Genomic DNA, 22471 nt, shown 5'->3' with positions numbered 1-22471 from the left:
CAGCATAGCAGGTGAGGCCACCTGGGCGAGGATCAGGACCCAAAGTCTCATGCTCCAGGACACTGCCTTTGAGGCAGTAGAGGTGGGATCCCTCCCTGAATCCAAGGGAAAAACCAACCCTGAGGGTAAACGGATTACGAAAAAAAGATTTTGCTTCTGATTAGGCGACCCTTGACAGTGGTACCATATGGGAAAATGGTGATATATAAAGAGCCTTGAGAACATAAAGCTGTAAATATGACCTAAGTCTAACAGGCTCCTGCCTGTAATTAATGGAAGGAAAGAACAAAGGTCAATACTTTGGTAGTTTTCGCAAGAGAAAATCCCACATAACCCTGTGACTGTAGGGGTTATTTTTTTTTTTGCTAGGGGCTTTACGTCGCACCGACACAGATAGGTCTTATGGCGACGATGGGATGGGAAAGGACAAGGAGTTGGAAGGAAGCGGCCATGGCCTTAATTAAGGTACAGCCCCAGCATTTGCCTGGTGTGAAAATGGGAAACCACGGAAAACCATTTTCAGGGCTGGCGATAGTGGGATTCGAACCTACTATCTCCCGGATGCAAGCTCACAGCTGCGCGCCTCTACGCGCACGACCAACTCGCCCGGTGTGTAGGGGTTCTGGTACCAGGTATCAGAGCTACTGTGTCATGTTAACCGATCTATCTGTTTCAATACCTTGGATGTAACATACTGTAGTTAAATATTCACAATATCCACGGAAAACCAAACATTTGTGGATGCGGATGAAGGAAGTGCAGACAATATTCTGCATTTCCGCAAAGGGCTCTATCTATATACTGATGTAGTGTACTGGGACTAAAATGGGTGTACACCTGAAGATCATCAGCATACATATGGTAAAACCTATTCTTAAACACTGTTGGTACATCATTGATATGAATATCGAGAAGCATACAGGACCAAGCAATGCACCTTGTAGTATGCAAGTATTCACTAATTGTCAACCTGAAGATATACAATTCAAGAAAACAAACTTTCTGAGAACGATGGGACAAATATGATTCAAACCATGACAAAGCATTTTGCAACAATCTGATTGACTTAAACTTCATTAGAAATAATTCCTAGTTTACACAGTCAAAAGCTTAGCTGAAACTGAACAGAAACAAAACGGTGACTTGTCGTCTGACAAAAGATTATCACTATCGCTGGCGATTTTTAGGAGAGGTGCTGTTGTGCTAAGACCTACCTTTGAAAACTTTTTTTTTTACAAGTTCCTTTACGTCACACCGACACAGATAGGTCTTATGGTGACGATAGAACAGGAAAGGGCTAGGAGTGGGGAGGAAGGGGCCGTGGCCTTAAGGTAGAGCCCCAGCATTTGCCTGGTGTGAAAATGGGAAACCACGGAAAACCATCTTCAGGGCTGCCGACAGTGGGGTTCGAAGCCACTATCTCCCAAATACAGGAAACTGGCCGCACTTAAGCGACTCAGATGTGGTGTTTGTGATTGTTTCAAGAAGTATAACTAGTCAACCATTCTCTATATAACACTAATCAGAGAGGAAAAATGGAAGGGATCTGACACTTCAAAAAATGAAGGTACCGGTATTGGCCAAAGAAAGACAAGGGCCATGAAGGGTATGAAAATCAAAGATTCCATAGGCCTTGAATGCTCTAATACCGTTGGGGACTAAAGAACAAGAGTTTACTAAGGGAGTTCGAATAGGATATGTAAAAGTGAGGAGCCTGGCACAAGTAGAAGCAATGCCAGGACTCAGCTAAGGGTCCTGTGATCGCCCACCCACAATCTAAAGTTCAGACTCTCTGGTGCCCCTTTTAGTTGCCTCTTACAACAGGCAGGGTGTGTTATTCTACTACCCCCACCCACAGGCGCTTTGAAACCAGATTAGATGTGATTTAGGATGCTGAAACCAAACAAACAGCATATAGCAGTTCATGCACTATCTTTTCCTGAGCTTTACTTAAAGCACAGACTATACCTACTGATTGGCCTAAGGTCACTACAGGATGTAGGTGCTTTTCTCTTAGGTACTGGATGTGTACAACCACGTTTCTAAGGGGTGTGAAAGATTCCATTTTGCAAGGAATAATTCAACAAGTGTAAAACAGCTGGCCGGATAATATCAATGCAATTCACGATGAGTGTGACTGGAAGAGTGAATGGCTTTTGTGCAGATTGGACTGCTTTGATTACTTGTGACGGATATACATATTTTTGTTTTCTGCCCATAATGTGTGTTATAATCACTTAACATGTCCACAATCTACATACATTCCATTCAAGTTACGGTTTGCTGATTACTCACAAGGTAGAGAGAGAACTCTTCAACTTCAATAGATACCTTCACAAGTAAGAAACACCGGCAAAGCTTCGTCATGTGGTTACTACAGCACCACCAGGATTACAATATAGGCTATTATTAGGTCGATGATGATATTTGTTGTTTAAAGGGGCCTAACATCTAGGCCATTGGCCCCTAATGGTACAAAATGAGACGAAATGTAATGACTATTTAAAAGTCCAAAATTCATCCACTGACCAGAATTCAAAACTTGATGAATGAATGAATGAATACAACTTTAAAGTAATCGGCGGATCCAACTCGCAATCCTGAAAGTTAAAAATAATTCCAAAATCGATCCACTGACTAGAATTCAAAAATACTACGAATAATGATCATGAATTTAAAATAATCTGTGAATCCGACCCACAATGCCCCACCTTCCCAGACTCTATCTTAAAACAACGGTATTACTGACCAAGGGACTGCTTCCAAAGCACAATCCTGAACTGATAGTGCTTGTTGTCTAAAGTGATCCAAAATCCAGGTCAACGGCCCCTCATAATAGTACTCAACGCTAGTAACGCAGAACCATGGTATTTCTAATGATGCTGCAGTAATCAAAAATAGCGTAGGCTCACGGTGTTCCACACAATATGATACTACTCACAAGTATTGTATGTCGCACAGATAACACAGACCTATGATGTTTCTCACATAATGGCACCACTCATCGGCAACGCAAACCCATGGTGTTCCTCACATAGTGGGTACTGATTGCGGGCGCCGGTATTGCTGTGGTGTTCCTCACATAGTGGGTACCGATCAAAGGTGCCGGTACTCCCGTGGTGTTCCTCACATAGTGGGTACTGATCACAGACCCACAGTGTCGCTCATACAGTGGTACTAATCACAGGCGCCTGTATTCCCGTGGTGTTCCTCACATACTGTGTACTGATTACAGGCAACGCAGACCCATAGTGTCGCTCATATAGTGCTACTAATCACAGGAAACACCCAGACCCGTGGTGTTCCGCATACAGTGGACTAATCACAGGTACTGTAAACCCACAGTGAACCACTGTCTGCTGCTACTACAAACCTATTGTGTACCGAACATAGTGGTATTACTCGCAAGTGATGATACTAATTACTAGTAGTTTCACTGTTCTAATTCAATTATCCCTTGGCTGCCCCTTTTAGTCGCCTCTTACGATAGGCAGGGGATCCCATGGGTGTATTCTTTGTCTACGTCCCCCGCCCACAGGGGGTGCTATTATTAGGGTGGGCTCCCCAAACCCAAAGGCATCTTATAACTAACTGCTGAGTTTTAAAGAGGCCGTCCCTAAACTGGAGAACAAACACTGCTACATACTGGATTTCAGTGGCATTTCCTCCAGTTGGGGCCAGCACCCAACTAAAGAAGCTCTTCCGTCCAAAGTTATTGGCCCTGTTGGAGTCAGGTTATATACCACCACCTAACACATTAAGTTGCTGACTGTACAGTCTCCTCCATCCTGTAGAAGGTAACATTGGCCACACGAATAATAATTATTTAAGACATGTTTATGAAAATGATTGTGGTAGCAAGTGGAATAAATTTTGAAGTTTCAGAACATATAGGTTGTTTCATTTTGTCTTTCTATGTATCATTTCATATATAATCCACTCACAAGTTTAATGCCACAAACAACAGTGGTATTTCCAATCTTGACAAGAGAGGAACCATCGGCTGTCTTGATGGAGCCGACATTGACGGAAGCAGGCCGAAATTTCTGAAAAGCTCTTCCATCAGGTCTCACATCATGTGCCTGCAAAATAAAAGGGAATTAATCCTTTTACAAACAGACCAAAGAAAACTGAAAACATACTCTTTTGTGGATTTCAAGAAATAACATCTACTAACAAATAAAATACTAAGACCTTTTCAGATAAAAATCAAAATTGTTTCAAACTATACACACAATAAGAACAGCTAGTATTCTATAAGCATCAGTAATATCAAAAGGCAATCAAAAATTTTAAAAATCATGGCCCTGCAGAAGTGAAGTCATATAAAGTGTGTGTTATTTTGAATGTATTTCTATAACCTCCCAGATATTTAGGGCTCGAAAAATGCTGGGTGCCAGGTCACCATGGTGACTGGAAATATGTGTGTGGTGCCTAGCTTTCTTTTGATGTTAGTATGTCCAATCTTTATCTGCCAGTAAATCTGATGTTTATGTGAATGGAGGGATTTTACTGCAAAAAAGAGCCCTTAGATGTTCCTAACTACATTATACGAACACATAGTGGGATGAGGTTTAGACTATTGTGGCAATAACATGTCCTGTTGATTTAAACCTAAGAATTTCATTTTTTGTCCGTATTGAACTGAGAAGGATGATAGGAAAAACTTAAAACGGTCCACCTTTTCAATACAAAAAGTTATATTTTATTTATAACATGTATTTGTACTTGGAACTAGTTTCGACGCTGTGTTTGCGTCATCATCAGCCAAAATGGGAAACAGGCAAGCATGTAGGCATTTATGTTACACAAGGCGTTACATTAAACAATACACATCTTACAAGGAGATAAAAACAGGGACGAATATAGGAAACAAATGAATCGTTGAGAAAACAAAAGTTATACAAATTAAAAATAACCTTAACCACACATCTTGCAGTGCGAAAGTGTTCTTCTTGAATGATTCCTGAATGTAAAACACACGCGCACACATTTCTGAGGAGCCAGCAGGCAGGACAAAGTAAAGTGAAACCTTAAGAGTTCTTCTGAGAAGAGTTCATCATTTTTCTATGTTCCGACTAACTAATGAAGTCTCCCTTGAGTTCCTGATAAACATATACAACAGGAAATTCTCCTTCACTCTCCACACTAGCTATAAAGAACAACGGTAAAATTTTAAATATTGCGCAGAGACGTGAAAGCATGATTTTGAACATGATATAACTCCTTCAGATAACCCAGTTTTTACACAAGGTGTTACATTAATTAATACACATCTTACGAGGAGATAAAAACAGGGACGAATGTGGAAACACATGCATCGTTGAGAAAGCAAAGTTATACATATTAAAAATAAGCTTAACCACACAACTTGCAGTGCGAAAATATTTGCCTTGAATGATTCCTGAATACAAAACGCACGCGCACACACTTCTAAAGAGCCAGCAGGCAGGAAAAAGTAAGGTGAAACCTTGAGAGTTCTTCTGAGAAGAGTTCATCATTCTTTCTATGATCTGACTAACTAATGAAGTCTCCCTTGAGTTCCTGATAAACATACACAACAGGAAAATTAAAACAATACACATCTTACAAGGAGATAAAAAACAGGGAAAGTTATACATATTAAAAATAACCTTAACCACATATCTTGTAGTGCGAAAATATTCGTCTTGAATGATTCCTGAATACAAAACACACGCACATACATTTCTGAAGAGCCAGGAGGCAGGAAAAAGTAAAGTGAAACCTTAAGAGTTCTTCTGAGAAGAGTTCATCATTTTTTCTATGTTCCGACTAACTAATGAAGTCTCCCTTGAGTTCCTGATAAACATACACAACAGGAAATTCTTCTTCACTCTCAACAATAGCTATAAAGATCAACGGTAAATTTCATTTTAAATATTGTGTAGAGACGTGAAAGCATGATCTTGAATATAATATAACTCCTTCATTTAACCCAATTTTTTACACAAGGTGTTATATTAAACAATACACATCTTACGAGGAGATAAAAACAGGGACGAATGTAGAAACAAATGCATTTTTGAGAAAGCAAAAATTATACATATTAAAAATAAGCTTAACCACACAACTTGCAGTGCGAAAATATTTGCCTTGAATGAATCCTGAATACAAGATGCACGCACACACTTTCTAAAGAGCCAGCAGGCAGGAAAAGGTAAGATGAAACCTTAAGAGTTCTTCTGAGAAGAGTTCATCATTCTTTCTATGTTCCAACTAACTAAAGAAGTCTCCCTTGAGTTCCTGATAAACATACACAACAGGAAATTCTCTTTAACTCTCAACAATAGCTATAAAAGAGCAACGGTAAATTGTATTTTAAATACTGTGCAGAGATGTGGAAGCATGATCTTGAACATGATATAACTTCTTCATTTAACCACCTTTGAAAGTTTCTCTCTATATTACATAGCTTCATTAACAACCATTCTGTAGATGCACAAATTAATCTTGTGATCTTCATAGGTCCGGTATTCAGCTTGACAAGAATATAAAATAGGTATTAAGGAATACATTGTTCTCAGAAGAACTCTTAAGGTTTCATCTTACCTTTTCCTGCCTGCTGGCTCTTTAGAAAGTGTGTGCGTGCATCTTGTATTCAGGATTCATTCAAGGCAAATATTTTCGCACTGCAAGTTGTGTGGTTAAGCTTATTTTTAATATGTATAATTTTTGCTTTCTCAAAAATGCATTTGTTTCTACATTCGTCCCTGTTTTTATCTCCTCGTAAGATGTGTATTGTTTAATATAACACCTTGTGTAAAAAATTGGGTTAAATGAAGGAGTTATATTATATTCAAGATCATGCTTTCACGTCTCTACACAATATTTAAAATGAAATTTACCGTTGATCTTTATAGCTATTGTTGAGAGTGAAGAAGAATTTCCTGTTGTGTATGTTTATCAGGAACTCAAGGGAGACTTCATTAGTTAGTCGGAACATAGAAAAAATGATGAACTCTTCTCAGAAGAACTCTTAAGGTTTCACTTTACTTTTTCCTGCCTCCTGGCTCTTCAGAAATGTATGTGCGTGTGTTTTGTATTCAGGAATCATTCAAGACGAATATTTTCGCACTACAAGATATGTGGTTAAGGTTATTTTTAATATGTATAACTTTCCCTGTTTTTTATCTCCTTGTAAGATGTGTATTGTTTTAATTTCCTGTTGTGTATGTTTATCAGGAACTCAAGGGAGACTTCATTAGTTAGTCAGATCATAGAAAGAATGATGAACTCTTCTCAGAAGAACTCTCAAGGTTTCACCTTACTTTTTCCTGCCTGCTGGCTCTTTAGAAGTGTGTGCGCGTGCGTTTTGTATTCAGGAATCATTCAAGGCAAATATTTTCGCACTGCAAGTTGTGTGGTTAAGCTTATTTTTAATATGTATAACTTTGCTTTCTCAACGATGCATGTGTTTCCACATTCGTCCCTGTTTTTATCTCCTCGTAAGATGTGTATTAATTAATGTAACACCTTGTGTAAAAACTGGGTTATCTGAAGGAGTTATATCATGTTCAAAATCATGCTTTCACGTCTCTGCGCAATATTTAAAATTTTACCGTTGTTCTTTATAGCTAGTGTGGAGAGTGAAGGAGAATTTCCTGTTGTATATGTTTATCAGGAACTCAAGGGAGACTTCATTAGTTAGTCGGAACATAGAAAAATGATGAACTCTTCTCAGAAGAACTCTTAAGGTTTCACTTTACTTTGTCCTGCCTGCTGGCTCCTCAGAAATGTGTGCGCGTGTGTTTTACATTCAGGAATCATTCAAGAAGAACACTTTCGCACTGCAAGATGTGTGGTTAAGGTTATTTTTAATTTGTATAACTTTTGTTTTCTCAACGATTCATTTGTTTCCTATATTCGTCCCTGTTTTTATCTCCTTGTAAGATGTGTATTGTTTAATGTAACGCCTTGTGTAACATAAATGCCTACATGCTTGCCTGTTTCCCATTTTGGCTGATGATGACGCAAACACAGCGTCGAAACTAGTTCCAAGTACAAATACATGTTATAAATAAAATATAACTTTTTGTATTGAAAAGGTGGACCGTTTTAAGTTTTTCCTATCATGTCCTGTTGACACAAATGAGGGCTGTAGTCTTTCAGATGTTCGGGAGGTTTCAGTTGAAAGTTATGAGTGCCTCAATTTGAAGTGTGTACGAAGGTTGGTTTGTGTGCAGTGTAGTGTTTACAAGTCATCACTAGCTCCCTCTATGGACCAGAGGTACGAGTGTTGGCCTTCAAATCCCAAGAGAGCGGGTTCAAACGCAGCAGAGGAAGTCAAATTTCTGATGGGGGGAATAAAGTCAATTTGACAGCACATGTCATATCATCCCCACTATGGCAAACCACCAAAAGTGAAAAATTATGGAATATTAACTTCTGAAGTATTGGTTTAGATTTTATTACTTATATAATGTCTACCCTCTGACAAAGCCCCACATCTGCAGCTCGTTCTTTACGGCTAACACATAAAACCAATCATTAAATATAAAAATTGATTTCACATGAGTAATCACTTCTTTCAGCTCTCCTAATTTGTTGACAATTTGCAGATTCGCTAGTTTGCTAGAGCGGGGACGATATGTCGGCATTTAAAGATCTCCAACACCACATTCAGTGTTTACCCGACAAAATTCATTAAAAACTGAGCTATAAACCAAGGAGAGATTTGATTTATTCTGCCATCTAGTAGGCCTAAAGTAAGCAGCCAGATGGTGTAGAATGAAATTGCTTGAACACGGTAGCTGAGGCCAGATGATTATTATTAAGTCATGACTGATCAAGGTAAGCAAAGGGGGAAGCAGTTGTCACTGAATGAAGCAAATCATGCATTACACTGTTTCAAGACATTTCAGGAGACTTGAAGTGATGCACTGGCATGCGCTGCAAAAGAAAAATAACCCCAGGGCAGGATCAATTTGTGCATCTACAAGCTCTCCTGAAACTGCCACTAGTTACAGCACGAACACGACAGGAAGCTTCTGGAGTACGAGTTAGTGACCAAGCAGTCAGAAACAGGCTTCCAATTGGATGGTGTTATGCTTTTTTTTTTTTATAAGATCATTGTTCCATCTGGTAGCGAAAGGTGTAAACTTTATACAATTTATTATTTGGACTTTTGTTCTCAACACGTTTTAAGTACTTTATAAAGAATAAATGTATTGATTAGGTGGAAAGTTCCTATCTTTACATTTGCGAATACTTTAATCATCAATACTGTACCAGGAAGGCATAGGCCCTGGCACATACGAGTTATAAATCTTTATTCATGAGCACTGCCTGTAGCTTGCCTCCCCTTAGAATTCTCTCGAAACCATTTTCAAAATTCTCAACGACTGGATCAATAAATATGAGACCAATACTAAATTGTAGCCCATATTTTAAAAGTACAACCCTGCAAATCTGAGATTAATCCATCCAGTGGTTTCCAAGATATAATAAGTTAAATTTTGGGAAGAGTTATCACCTCTTCATCACCTGATTCAGAGCGTTGCTCACAGCCAGATATAAATAGGTCAACAAACCGAGCGTATAGCCAGTGTGTGCACCTTGAACTCTACGATTATGACAGAACGACAGTATGCTGCGTAGCGATCTGTGAAGACGTAGAAGTTACACTCGATCACTGTGAAATTGAAAGCACAGTGCCTGACATTGCTTGTGTTGCGCTGATCTCCAGGAGGTAGCAATTTGCTTCAATCAAGCAACTCGTCTTCGATTTCTACACTATTTTGGACTTCATATTTGTTAAATTACGTTGTGACTTCGCGCCTGATAATATATGCATGCTGGCTCACTTAACTGTTCACCTCTTCTCGTAAACATTTGGAGACAATGTTGAACTTTGGGTGTGTTGTGCTACTATTCAGAAGATCGCACCTTACTTCATATAAGTGACCGACCTTCTACTTCTTCTAGATTTTATGATTTAAAATCGCACAGTGCCAATCCCCATCATCTTATTTTGCCTCTTCAACAGTTTTTGTGAAAGACTCATTCTTTAATTTCTTTTTTACCCATGAATTGTTTTTGCATTTTATTCAGCTGATGATGACCCAGATTGGGGTCGAAACCGGTACCGCTTCCGCTTATAATTAAATAGAAATGTAAATCTACATTTCTTATTTGTATTGAATAGGTTGCTACTTGCTTTACGTCGCATCAACACAGATAGGTCTTATGCGACGATGGGACAGGAGAGGGCTAGGAGTGGGAAGGAAGCGTCCGTTGCCTTAAGGTACAGCCCCAGCATTTGTCTGGTGTGAAAATGGGAAACCACGGAAAACCATCTTCAGGGCTGCCGACAGTGAGGTTCGAACCCACTATCTCCCGAATACTGGATACTTGAATAGGTTGAATTAGGTTATTTGTTATTTCAATTTAATAGCAATTTTTTTGTCAAATATTAGACCTAAATCACGTTGTTGCAACTATGGCGATGCACTTGTCAAGTAGGTAATATGATGTAGGTAGAGGAGATTTATGTAGGTTTGTGGTTATGTGGTTTCGTGAATTGGGGATAAGTTTCCAAGTACGGCACCAATTCGAGAGGACGTTAAATGAGGACTGTAGAAGAGCTGCATTTGCAAAGAGTACGGTATTTGCTGTTTCAGACACCAGAGGTGACTGGTAACCATGAAGTTTTATTTTTTGCTAGTGGCTTTACGTCGCACCGACACAGATAAGTATTATGGCGACGATGGGATAGGAGAGGCCTGGTAGTGGGAAGGAAGCAGCCGTGGCCTTAATTAAGGTACAGCCCCAGCATTTACCTGGTGTGAAAATGGGAAACCATGGAAAACCATCTTCAGGGCTGCCGACAGTGGGATTCGAAACCACTATCTCTTGGATGCAAGCTCACAGCCGCGCACCCCTAACCGCACGAACAACTCACCCAGTGTAACCATGAAGATGTTGGCCTCATAATACCACACTCTGCCGATGGTTATGTAGGAAGCCAGCAAGAAGGATCAGAAAACTGCCATATATATTAAATCGTTCAGAGAGTTTATGGAGCAGCAGAATATGGTCTACAGAATCAAAAGCTTTTGAAATGTCTATATAGAAGATATCCAGCTGTGATTTAGCTGCAATGGCATGTGATGCAAAACTATGCAGAGTGGCTAGGTTTGTTAGACAGGAGCTACCTAGGTTAAGTTAATGCTGAAATCCCACTATCCCACCTGCAGGAGAAACCTACTCATATAACCAAACGCAAAAATATTTTCTGCCAATAACCACAACCCTCCGCTGAACACTCCCTACCAATGGATGCTATTTTATGAAGCATGGCCTTGTTCCCAGAATTCAATGTAGTTAGATGTAACAACCATCTTTGCGTTGCTAATCGATCCTAAAGAAAAATCAGTTCCAACATTAAATGTGTAAAGGATTCCAACAGTGTTGACCACTGGCTGTCTCAGAAGAGAGCTGGGGTTCGCTCCCTTCAAGAAGTTTTCTGCTATACCGCCCTGACCTGATAGATCAATTGCTTTTTGTCACTACCAAGGATATGTGCAAACCAATACAGAAAATCTGTAAAAAAAAAAAAAAAAAATCTAAACCCTTATTCCACATGTACGAAAGCAGTGCTGAGAAAAAAAATATCAAAAGTTGGTAGCAACTAACAACACACTTATCGGCACTCTCCTCAACTAATAACAAAGGAGCATCGCCCTGCTCAGAGCATGCATATCTATCCTTCAGTCCCTATCATCCTAGAATTGTACAATATTAATTTTTACCATTGCTCTGTTTACAGCAGGAGTGTATAATTCCATTTAATAGCACTGGTTTGTATCGAACTATTGATTGTGTTCCAGCTGGTAGTAACTTCTATTTGTGCACAATTCTGGGAGTAATGTCATATTGTATGAATTTCATTCAATCGCTGTGGGTATTGAGGCAAGCGATATGAAAAATGTTGATTCTATTTGGTTATAAAAGTAAAAGCGTGTGTGTGTGTGTGTGTGTGTATATATAGCTGATATACCTGCGCTTTGCTACGGAATTCTATATTGTATACTAATTATAGGTTAGGTAGTGTACACGTTGTGAGTAAGATTATTAAATTGCACATCTCTTAACGTTACCCTAGAAACGCGACGGGGAAGTCACCAAACATATTTTTTATATGAAGACTGGGTTAGGTAATTTTCATTGTAATGGTAGGCCCACTTGTCTACCATCAGTCACAATCTAGTTGGGGAATTTTCATTATAATGGCAGATACTCACTCTCCACCTGCATTTTTACATCCTCAAAAAGACCGCCTTAGTGGTTTTCCCAACTGAAATCAACATAGCACCTTAAAATGACATCAGTAGGAATGTCGTGATTAAAACCAATGCTATCATACGAAATAGTTGATCAAATGAAAAATCACACATTTTCTCACTTTTAACGAACAGTCCAAAGTTCCAGAAATGGAATGACCAGGCCGCAGACAGCCGTGAGCACACTTACTTTCGGGGGGGGGGGGGAATACAGGGCAAAAACTAAAAACTATGCCCTTTTACTCATCTGTTTCCTTGGAGTACCTGATGAGTTGGCCGGGGGGGGGAATCTATCTGACTTGGAGGCAAATTTTTGCTCCAAGCCAGGGGAGAAACCCCCTCTTGGCTGCTAATTTTGGAATAAAATGCATGTAGAATTTAATAAAAGTGAATTGGAAGAAGCCTTTATTAAGAAACGGCTCAATTCAGGGTTGAATTTGGAGTTATTTAGTGAATTGTGGTGCTACAATTTGGAAGAGGCCGAAACTGTAATTCTAGACCAGGTCATAGGTGAGCCTCTGCCATTATTCCGTTAACTGTGCACACTGATCAATCCAATTAACACGTCACAGTACGGACTGAATAGCTGGAATACTATGATGACCCAGTGTCTTATGTAGCAGCAGTATCAGAAAATGTATGAACCAGAGGAATAGTGTACTTGAGAAGAAAGTTATCTAACTCCCCTGCTGATTCCCGCCAATATTCAGGCAGGCTGTCATACTCTGTAGGCAGCAGTAATCCCATCTATCAGAGACGAGTGGCAGCATAAGAGATAAGGAACATCACAACAAACAATGGTCAACGTAATGTTACTGATGATCAATTTTATGAGCTTTCGATATTGTAGGCCTTCAAGAAGTAAGTATAAATAACCACCTAATCGATACTTTATTATTGCCTCAGGCAAAATTGAATATAAATTAACACTTACAGGACATGTTTCGACCACTTAGTGGTCCTCTTCAGCTGTATAAAGAAAGAATTGAGAAGAAAAAACATTAGGACAATAAGCACAAATAAAAGTTCTTTGGAGACTCCTTTGTTAAAAAACGGAGGTCATCAGAACAGGACATCTTGCTTCTCGTTATTGTTTGGAAAAGATGTTTATTCTGCGCTGTCTATAGTATAAATTGTATACCACCATCAAATGGCAAACATTCTGATGGTGAATTCTTTTTTCAAGACCAACAGGATTTGAGTCGGCTAACAATGTGTCAAACTGTAGAGACTTCACATGTTAATGATCATAGTCCCCAAGGCCTCTTCTACAAGTCATACAAGTTAAAATTTGTATGATTCACCTTTTGAAATAATGTGATTATTTGTTACTTTATTAGCTTACTTGTTTGTTATTTTATGAATTAACTGTATCAGAAAGAAAACACTTACCAAATAATCCCTGTAGTATTTCACAGGATGGATTGTCCTGAAATATGTCAGAAGTACATTATCAGTACATTAAAATAATCACCATTTCATCACATAAATATGATATAACATAATTTCTAGGCAAAAGTTGTACAGACCTTTTTTTTTTTGATAAGTGTGCCTTTGTCTATAATGTATATAATTCAGTAAGAGTATATATGTATTTATAGTATTAATGCTTCTGATACGAATTTAAAAATTTAAAAAAGAAAAACTTAAGAGAAAATAATAGCCTAACAGTAACAGGCTTAATCAAACTACCGGTATACAGACAGCAGTCAGACGTAAGTTGCTAAGTTAGCAGCTATGTGTAGCCGTTGCCCACGAGATATACAAGGCTGGGACATAGCTATTAATTTGTCGCCGAAAAAGCGGCCCGACCGTGTTTACAGTTTGGCTGCTAGATGTCAGGTTTCCGTTCTGTTCTTGGCGGACTTTAACATTGTGATATGCGGAGTAATTGTGATGCTGTGTTGATTTTGTGCAATTTATTGTGACTATTGTTTCTGTTGGAGAGTGTCTGTGAGGTTGAGAAGAAGGTTGTGTACCTCTCAGTATTTCGGATGACACTAAAAAAGCATGAAAATTGACGTTCCATAGTTTCCCTTCCGAGTGTGGTTTAAGGGAGAAATGGAAGCAAACTATTTCTAGCCAAGGTGATATAGTAGGATCTCTTTAGGTACCTAGCAATTCTTCTCATAAAACAGATTTCAGTGTAAGCACATCAATCAAATTTCCTTCTGTTTTCATTGTGTATCCTGTTCACAAACAGGAAAATGTCAAACGCAAGAAGCGCCCAGATCCCAAAAATGATGTATTGTCATAAAAATTTAGTAAAAGTTCCGATTCAGATCACGATGAACATACCATATCTTCATAAGTCAGCCACAAACGCAAAAGGAGTACAAGTCTCGTTTCTATATCAAGGAAAGTCTACGAGTATCTCTGTTAAATCTAAAAAATATACAGATGAGAAAATTAAATACCAGATTACAGAAAATAATCTGTAAATTGAGAAGTAGGATACGGGTAATGAAATCAGAAAATAAGTTTTACGGTACCAGAACTTGACCAAACAGCAAACCACATTGAAAAGCATGTTAAAATTGGTCATTTAGGAGCTTTATTCCTGTTAGAAAGAATTTAATTTTCTTCTTCTTTCTTCATCTGTTTACCCTCCAGGGCCGGTTTTTCCCTCGGACTCAACGAGGGATCCCACCTCTACCGCTCAAGGGCCTGGAGCACCAGACTTCGGCTTGGGGGACACAGCTGGGGAGCATGACCAGTACCTCACCCAGGCAGCCTCACCTGCTATGCTGAACAGGGGCCTTGTGGAGGGATGGGAAGATTGGAAAGGACAGGCAAGGAAGAGGGAAGGAAGCGGCCGTTGCCTTAAGTTAGGTACTATCCTGGCATTTGCCTGGAGGAGAAGTGGGAAACCATGGAAAACCACTTCAAGGATGGCTGAGGTGGGAATCGAACCCACCTCTACTCAGTTGAGCTCCCGAGGCTGAGTGGACCCCGTTCCAGCCCTCTTACCACTTTTCAAATTTTGTGGCAGGGCCGGGAATCGAACCCGGACCTCCGGGGGTGACAGCTAATCACACTAACCACTACACCACAGAGGCGAACACAAATTTAATTTTACGGGAAGAAAAAAAAATAAATACAGTGAAACGACGTTAAATATTTGCGCAATGGGCATAACATCGCTCACCAAACAGCGGCTTCAATACGAATGTCAAAATATCAGATGTGCGGAGGAAAAGATTGGATCGGTGATAATTGGTGAAAGGGCGATTAAACCCAAAGTTATTTATGACAGCAATCTCAATCCGCTTATCGGATACTCTGAGGCACAATTAAATGAATCGGTAAGTGACAAACTCACCATCAGATTTCTCTGCTTCTTTCGTGAATTACTTATTTCGTTTAAGCATATTGTAAGAAAAACGTTGTAGAAAATAAGTCAAACAATTGCTCTTGGTCTATCTTTGTTCTCATATCTGTTTGCTGCCTTCTGAAATAACTAGTTTTAATGAATTTTTTTAGTTTTTCATATTCGAACGTGTTGTAACGAGTGGGCGAGGCAGATCAGTAAAGAGAACTCTAGCGGCACTTGTCGGAAGTATTTCGAGGACGAGTCTAGTGTGCTGTATTTCCCGGCCTTGTGTATCTCGTAGGCAACGGTGTAGCGCACTGTGAAACCCCAATAGAAAATTGTTACCAATAACAATAGGCTATATGAAATTACAATGGAAGTTGACAACTGTACAGAAACCTCAAGTCAAAGATAAGCCATTCTTGTTAACAAGTTACTACACCTTCAAAAGCTTTGAAACCTACATGAAACAAGGTAAGTCAATATTCTTTCAGTAATAGATGCACACTACTTTTAATATTAGGCCTGCCTGACTCCATCTACAAGTCACTCAAAGGTCAAATAGTTTCACAAAATGAAGTCCAAGGATAGTCCCTAGCAATCTAATTATAATAAACAAAATAAACAATACAGTACAGTATGTAATGTTTCATTGAACGTAAATGTGGTAAAGTAGCATGAAGTCACAATTTTAATAAATAAAATAAACAACAAGCGTGTAATGTTTCACAGAACTTAAATGCTGTAACGTAGCATAAAGCTGTTTGCAATAATGTTTATCTTAAACCTATGTATTGTCTATTAATGTACCCCATGAAGGAATGGTAAACTAAAATGATCTTTTAATGGCATTTGTACATCACATTTTAACGAATTAGAAGAGCAGCAGGGCTCCTAAGTTCAAATTGGTCTTTACCCTTTCACTATCCCATCACCCTGAAAATAAATCTGAGTTAGAGCGATGTTAAAAACGTTAAACCAATAGGGAAGGAAAAAAAAAAAAAGCTTAACACGGTACGATTGCTCACAAGGTGTGGCTAACGCCATACAGTAATAACAATAGTTCACGAAATGTATCAAAGAGGTAATTAGAGGCTATCACTACTGATAGCGCACTGATGATTTTTCCAAGTTAAGCCTGCATACAGGCATGATCTGGGTTGGATGTCATGTGTTTGAGGTTAATATCGTCGTTGCCGGGACAAAACCTCCCATGTGATATTTTTGGAGATATACTGACCCGCAGCACATACATTATTAAGAGCGAGAATGCCTTGAAAACATTCACACAATATTGCACCTTAGATGACAGAACCTTCCGGCAAAAGTTCTAAGCTAAAATATTTCACATAGGAGGTTTTGTCCTGGCAGCAACGATATATTGCTTTGGCCCTACAAACATCAATATGACCTGTGTACCACCTATGAAACTACTTCATGTTTTAAAAATTATTTTGAATTAACGGATTAGGAAGCCGATCATTTCCACACATACGCACACTTAAACACATCACACAGAAGGTAAAAATACTGCATTACTTGTATTCGGCAGCCATGTCCAAATTCTCATCTATTTTCCATTATTTTCAGACAACATACAACAAAACAGCCTCAAAGGGATGACTTACAACCTTCTTCTTCTTCTTGGTTAGTTGTTGGACATCGTCGTAAGACGCTACGTCCAGTCACTGGTTTGCGGGTTAATTAATGTCTGGGAGAGGTGCCAACAGTAGAAGAAAGTAGTACACTACGAAAGAGGAGGGAGAGCTATGTAAGGAAGCGAATTGCAACGGTTAATGATGAAACTTAGGAAAATACCAATGAGATATAGGCTAAACGATCAGGGAAGAACACAAAAACACTGGGACACAGGGTTCTAATTCTTCACGTCTGTGTGGTCTGTCACGACGTCTTACTACAAACAAACAAGACCGGACCACATATAAGGGTGAGTATGTGCAAGTCCGCACCTAGAGGAAAGGAAAGGGTTACAAATGGATGTTACATACAACGAAAAAATTGATGATTAAGTCGACAACGTGAAAAGTCGGTTAGTACACTAAACACGAAACGTTTAACGGCAGTTGGTAACCCTCATGAAAAAGCTTACCTATGAATTCGCGACGGTGATGTTCATATGTCTGACAGTGAAAAAAGATGGGAGTTACAGTACTGACTGCTCGGCCACATGGACAGAAGGTACTGTCAAGAAAAGTAAGGAAAGAGAGATGTGTAAGCTTACAGACACGATTTAGGCGGAGGCGGATGTGTGGAGAGTGCTCCTACAATTCTATTACAATAACCGTATGTTTTACTTGGAAGGAGTGGAGTGTTACAATAAAAGAAGAGTTTCATCCTGTAATGACTTTAACAAATGCTTCAAGCGGACATTTTGTCCCGCGTCTGCTATTAAATCGTCAATTTTCTTAGAAAAGTTGCGACATTGGTCGGTAAAAGTAACATTTGAATTACCGTGTAAAGCCGTGACAGATGCTGATAGTGGTGCGTGGGAATCCGAAGGTTGCCCGTGGGGACTTGACTTCCGTGATGTAGATGCAGGCTCGTTAGAAGTAGCAGGTAACAAACGCACGACTGGAGTGCCAGAATGTTCTGGAACCGTCTTCGGATTACTTATCAAATTGAGATATGATGCCCTGTCATAACCTGGTTTAACGGGTGGGCGGGAAGGGTTACTAACCACCATAGTAAATTTACGCTTTCGAGGGAGAGTTTCTTCCGATTGAGATGGTCTATTGGGTAAAGGAGGGAAATGTTGTGGCATCAGAAGGGGGTTGGATAGGGACTGTAATGGGGCAAAATGGTTTTTCACTTATAAATATGATTTGTTTTCAACACTCATAATGCGTTTAATTTCTTTCTGTTGTTTGTGGATTTCACAATGTTCTGCTCCCGCAGGATGATTTCCGCCGCAATTAGCGCATTTAACTACTTGGTGAGTGCAATCTTCAGTAGAGTGAGTAAGGGAACATTTTCCACATCTCGGCTCCCTGGAACGACAATTAGTAGCGGATACCGCTGACATCGTTTGCATAATAAAGGAGAGAATATAAAGGCCTGAACCTCTAAAATGACTTTAAAAATGGACACACTTTTCGGAAGTTGTTGACTTTCGAATACAACCTTCACAGTACCTGTAGGAATATATTCAGTTTTTCCTTCTTTGGATGAACGTCTATTTAGACGTTGTACTTTCACTACAGGATATGGTGAGTCTAAATAGGTGAGAATGTCGGATTCGGAAAGAGTAGTGTCTACTCCCCGTATTACCCCTACTCGCTGAATATTCGAGGACGGAATAAAAGCTGTCAATTTCTTTTCTTTAAGAATGGGATGAGAAAGAAAGGCGTTTGCAGCCTTACTAGACATGAAAGTAACTTGGATCCTATTTCTTCCCTTCCTATGGATGGCCTTGACGTCACCAATTTGCCTCTCGTAGAAAATCCTACCCAGAGTCATAGGGTGAATATGTCCTATTTTATTTTGAGATTCGGTCGATTCGACAAATACTATGTAGGGGCCAAGATGAGTGTTAGAATAGGTAGATACAGGAACGTGCGGACGCTGATCTATGTCACGTATTGTATCTTGAGAACTGTCTCGTGGGGTATCAGTATTACTAGCGTCCATGTGTAAGTCCTCACTCACGGCATCTTTTCCAATATCAGGAGGTCTTCCTAAAGGGCCACCGCCACTATCTACAGACATAGTACTCCAAAAGGGGATTACACTATACTAGCACCAAAACAAACACAAAAGAAGAATTACTAGGATACAAACACAAACATAAAACACTCTACTTATCTACAGACAGGAAAAAGCCGCTGCACCATTGACCGGAGCGAGACGTGTGCACTGCACAACAGCCGAACACCGAATCTCTTGTCTTGTCTTGTCTTGCGGAAATTTATTTGGGATTCAAAAGACTCTTTCCCAGTCACAAGATCATTAATATATTACACTTATATCACAAAACACACGTTTACAACACTAATGCCCGATTTTAGCATGATCACACGTAGATAGATGCACTTAAAGAAGAAAAATTATATCGGGTATGAGGAGGTTCATGGAGGTATTACATTCGGTACTGAGCAAGGACACAAAGAACTTAGTAAGCTGGAATAGGAGTAACGTGTTACACTGTACAAGATCGGAAAGTAATAAGAACCTTGAGACAATATCTACTCACCAGGGACATTTAGAAGTGCCACCTCACAAACATGTCGGAACAAAAACAACTGCAAAACTAAATCATAATTACAATTTGATGTGAGTGTTATCAAGGTACACGTTTAAAATAGTAATGATCGTAGGCAAAGGTTGGTGCAACAAAACTGAAAGTCGTGTAGGGAAAGATACTTGAACTTTGAGTAATTTCTGCATTAAAATGGTCTGGTGATATGCATATTGGGGGCAATGAAAAAACAGGTGGTCACTATCGCCCTCAGATTCTCCACAGGAACAAGTTGGGTCGTTCGTAATGTGAAATCGAGTTAAATATACTGGGGTTAAGGCATGATTAAAACGTAGTCGGATGATATTAGTAATGTAACGTCGTGTATACGTACCATTTGCAAACCACGGCAGTGTGGGAATACTCGGTTGAAGTTGATAGTAATATTGACCTTTCGTACGAGCAGATAATCGCCATTGTGTGCACCATGTGTGTTGGGCTGCAGTTTTGATATGTGGAAAGAAGTCGGGAATCGGAATTTTGATGTGTAATATATTCGCGGTATCTGCACTGGCGTCTTTCGCTGCTATATCGGCCATATCGTTGCCTACGTGCCGATTATGCCCTTTAATCCATATTAGCGTTATAACAAAACCGGATGTTTCAAGTCGAAATAGAAGAGACTTGACTTCGTAGACATATGTATTTGTATGAGGGGCGAGTGAATGCAGAGCTTGTAAAACACTTTGGGAATCGCTGAATATATTTATTTTTTTGGATTGCAACTGCTGAGCATATACAAGGGCTTGGTATATGGCATATAATTCTGCTGTAAAAATAGTTAAATTATTAGGTAACGGATATTTAAAGCTAATGAGTAGTTGTGGATCGTAAAATGCTGCTCCGACTCCAGTATTTGATTTTGACCCATCGGTAAATAGGTGGTAATCTGGTGTAGTTATGGAACTTTTAAATTTCTTATGAGCATATAATGTGGGATAAGGTGCAGACATTGATCGGATTGATGCATCGGAAGGGGCAATGATAATAGAAGGACGGAATGTTTGAATATCATAGTGGTATGAATACGTATTAATACGTGGTGTACGAAATATAGTCTCAGTAAGATGGTGGATTTCAGCATAAGCCATATATATGGCGGGATACCGATGATTGGGAGGAGGACGTTGTTGATAATATTCATATAATAATTGTAATTTAGGGACAATAAGGGAGTTCGTTCTACTAATATGTTTAAGTAGGAATTTTTTGGAAAGTTTTATCCTGCGGATGTACAGTGGTTCTTCCGTATTTTCTACTAATAAAGCGTTAGTTGGTGTTGTGCGGAGGGCACCCACACTGATACGTAGTGCTGAAAATTGGAGACGATCCAACGCTAATAAACTATGTTTAGAGGTTAAATCAATAATATGGGCGCTATAATCAAGTATGGACCGAATGGTTGCATGATATAGCTGAAGTGCTGACAAAGGGTCAGCACCCCATGCACGTTTCGTTACCGTTCGTAAAATGGTGATATAACGATCAGATTTCCTAATAAGGTGTCGTATATGAGTTTGCCATGTGAGTTTTTGATCGATATATATTCCTAAATATAAGTGTTGTGAAACCAAGGGAATGCTATAGGTGTCAAAGTTAATAGGGCTTTTATCAAAGGTTCGTTTATGTGTAAAGATCATTGCTGCACATTTAGGTATAGAAAGGGAAAGTCCATGGGCCGTTAGCCACTGAAAGACTAAACTTAAAACCTGAGATATTTTGTCTCTACAAAGGTCAATGTGGGAGTCAGCACAATAAATAACATAATCATCCGCGTAAGCTAGAATACGGGCGTGTGGTAGCACAAGAGATTCGAGCTCTTTCATGTAAAGGGCAAACAAAATTCCACTGAGTATCGATCCCTGTGGTAAACCTTGTGATGTGTAACGGCTATCAATTGTGTGTTGAGGAGATTTAATAGTTAACCGGCGGTTAGTAAATAGTTGATTTAAAATAGAAATGATTTGGAAGGGGATTCCAACACTAAATAATTTCTCCCAGAGGATATGCAATAACACAGCATCATAGGCACCTTTAATATCCAAAAACACTGCTACGACAGATTGTTTCCGCCATTTTGCTAATAAGATGTCGAGTAAGAAAATAATGATAGGGTCTTGTGTTCTATTACCCCGTCGAAAGGCAAACTGATACTTGGGTAATAACGAGTGATGTTCCAATACCCACGCCATTCGTTTCATAAGGATTTTACAAAAAACTTTGCGTATACACGATCCCAGAACTATGCCTCGGAAATTGTCAGGTTCAGTAGGTCGTTTTGTTGGTTTCAGGATGGGTGTGATGAAAAACTCGTTCCATGATGCTGGTACATGTAATGTCTCGAAAATACTATTATAATATTTGAGTAAATAAATTTGGACATGGGGGGTAAGGCCTTGAGCATTTGATAAGTAATTGCATCAGGTCCTGGTGATGAGCTATTGACGGTACATAATACAGAGTGTAATTCAGTATATGTAATTGGATTCAAAAGGGAAATAAAAGAACAAGAGTTATTCTGTGAGGTGGGTAGAAAGAGTGGATTTACGGTAACGGGGGCAAGGGTGTATAAAAAAATCTTCTAGAACTTGTCGCGGATAA

General features: G+C 39.3%; 1 protein-coding gene across 1 annotated transcript in view; it reads right to left on the bottom strand.

The window, feature by feature from the left end:
• Window positions 1–17291, bottom strand: part of LOC136866577 (exosome complex component RRP43) — an 80322-nt gene extending 63031 nt beyond the window's left edge. Inside the window, exons 1-3 of the mRNA XM_067143669.2 lie at window positions 17155–17291; window positions 13695–13731; window positions 3945–4082 (exon numbers count right to left, since the gene is read on the bottom strand). Of these exons, the coding sequence (XP_066999770.1) occupies window positions 3945–4082; window positions 13695–13731; window positions 17155–17171 (192 nt within the window). The 5' untranslated portion in view covers window positions 17172–17291. The remainder of the gene's footprint in view (window positions 1–3944; window positions 4083–13694; window positions 13732–17154) is intronic.
• Between the last annotated feature and the right edge of the window lie 5180 nt (window positions 17292–22471).

This window comes from Anabrus simplex, chromosome 3 (assembly GCF_040414725.1).
Source record: "Anabrus simplex isolate iqAnaSimp1 chromosome 3, ASM4041472v1, whole genome shotgun sequence".
In the NCBI taxonomy this organism is placed as follows: domain Eukaryota; kingdom Metazoa; phylum Arthropoda; class Insecta; order Orthoptera; family Tettigoniidae; genus Anabrus; species Anabrus simplex.
Note: the sequence above shows the minus strand (reverse complement) of the source record. Positions and strands in the feature narration are given on the sequence as shown.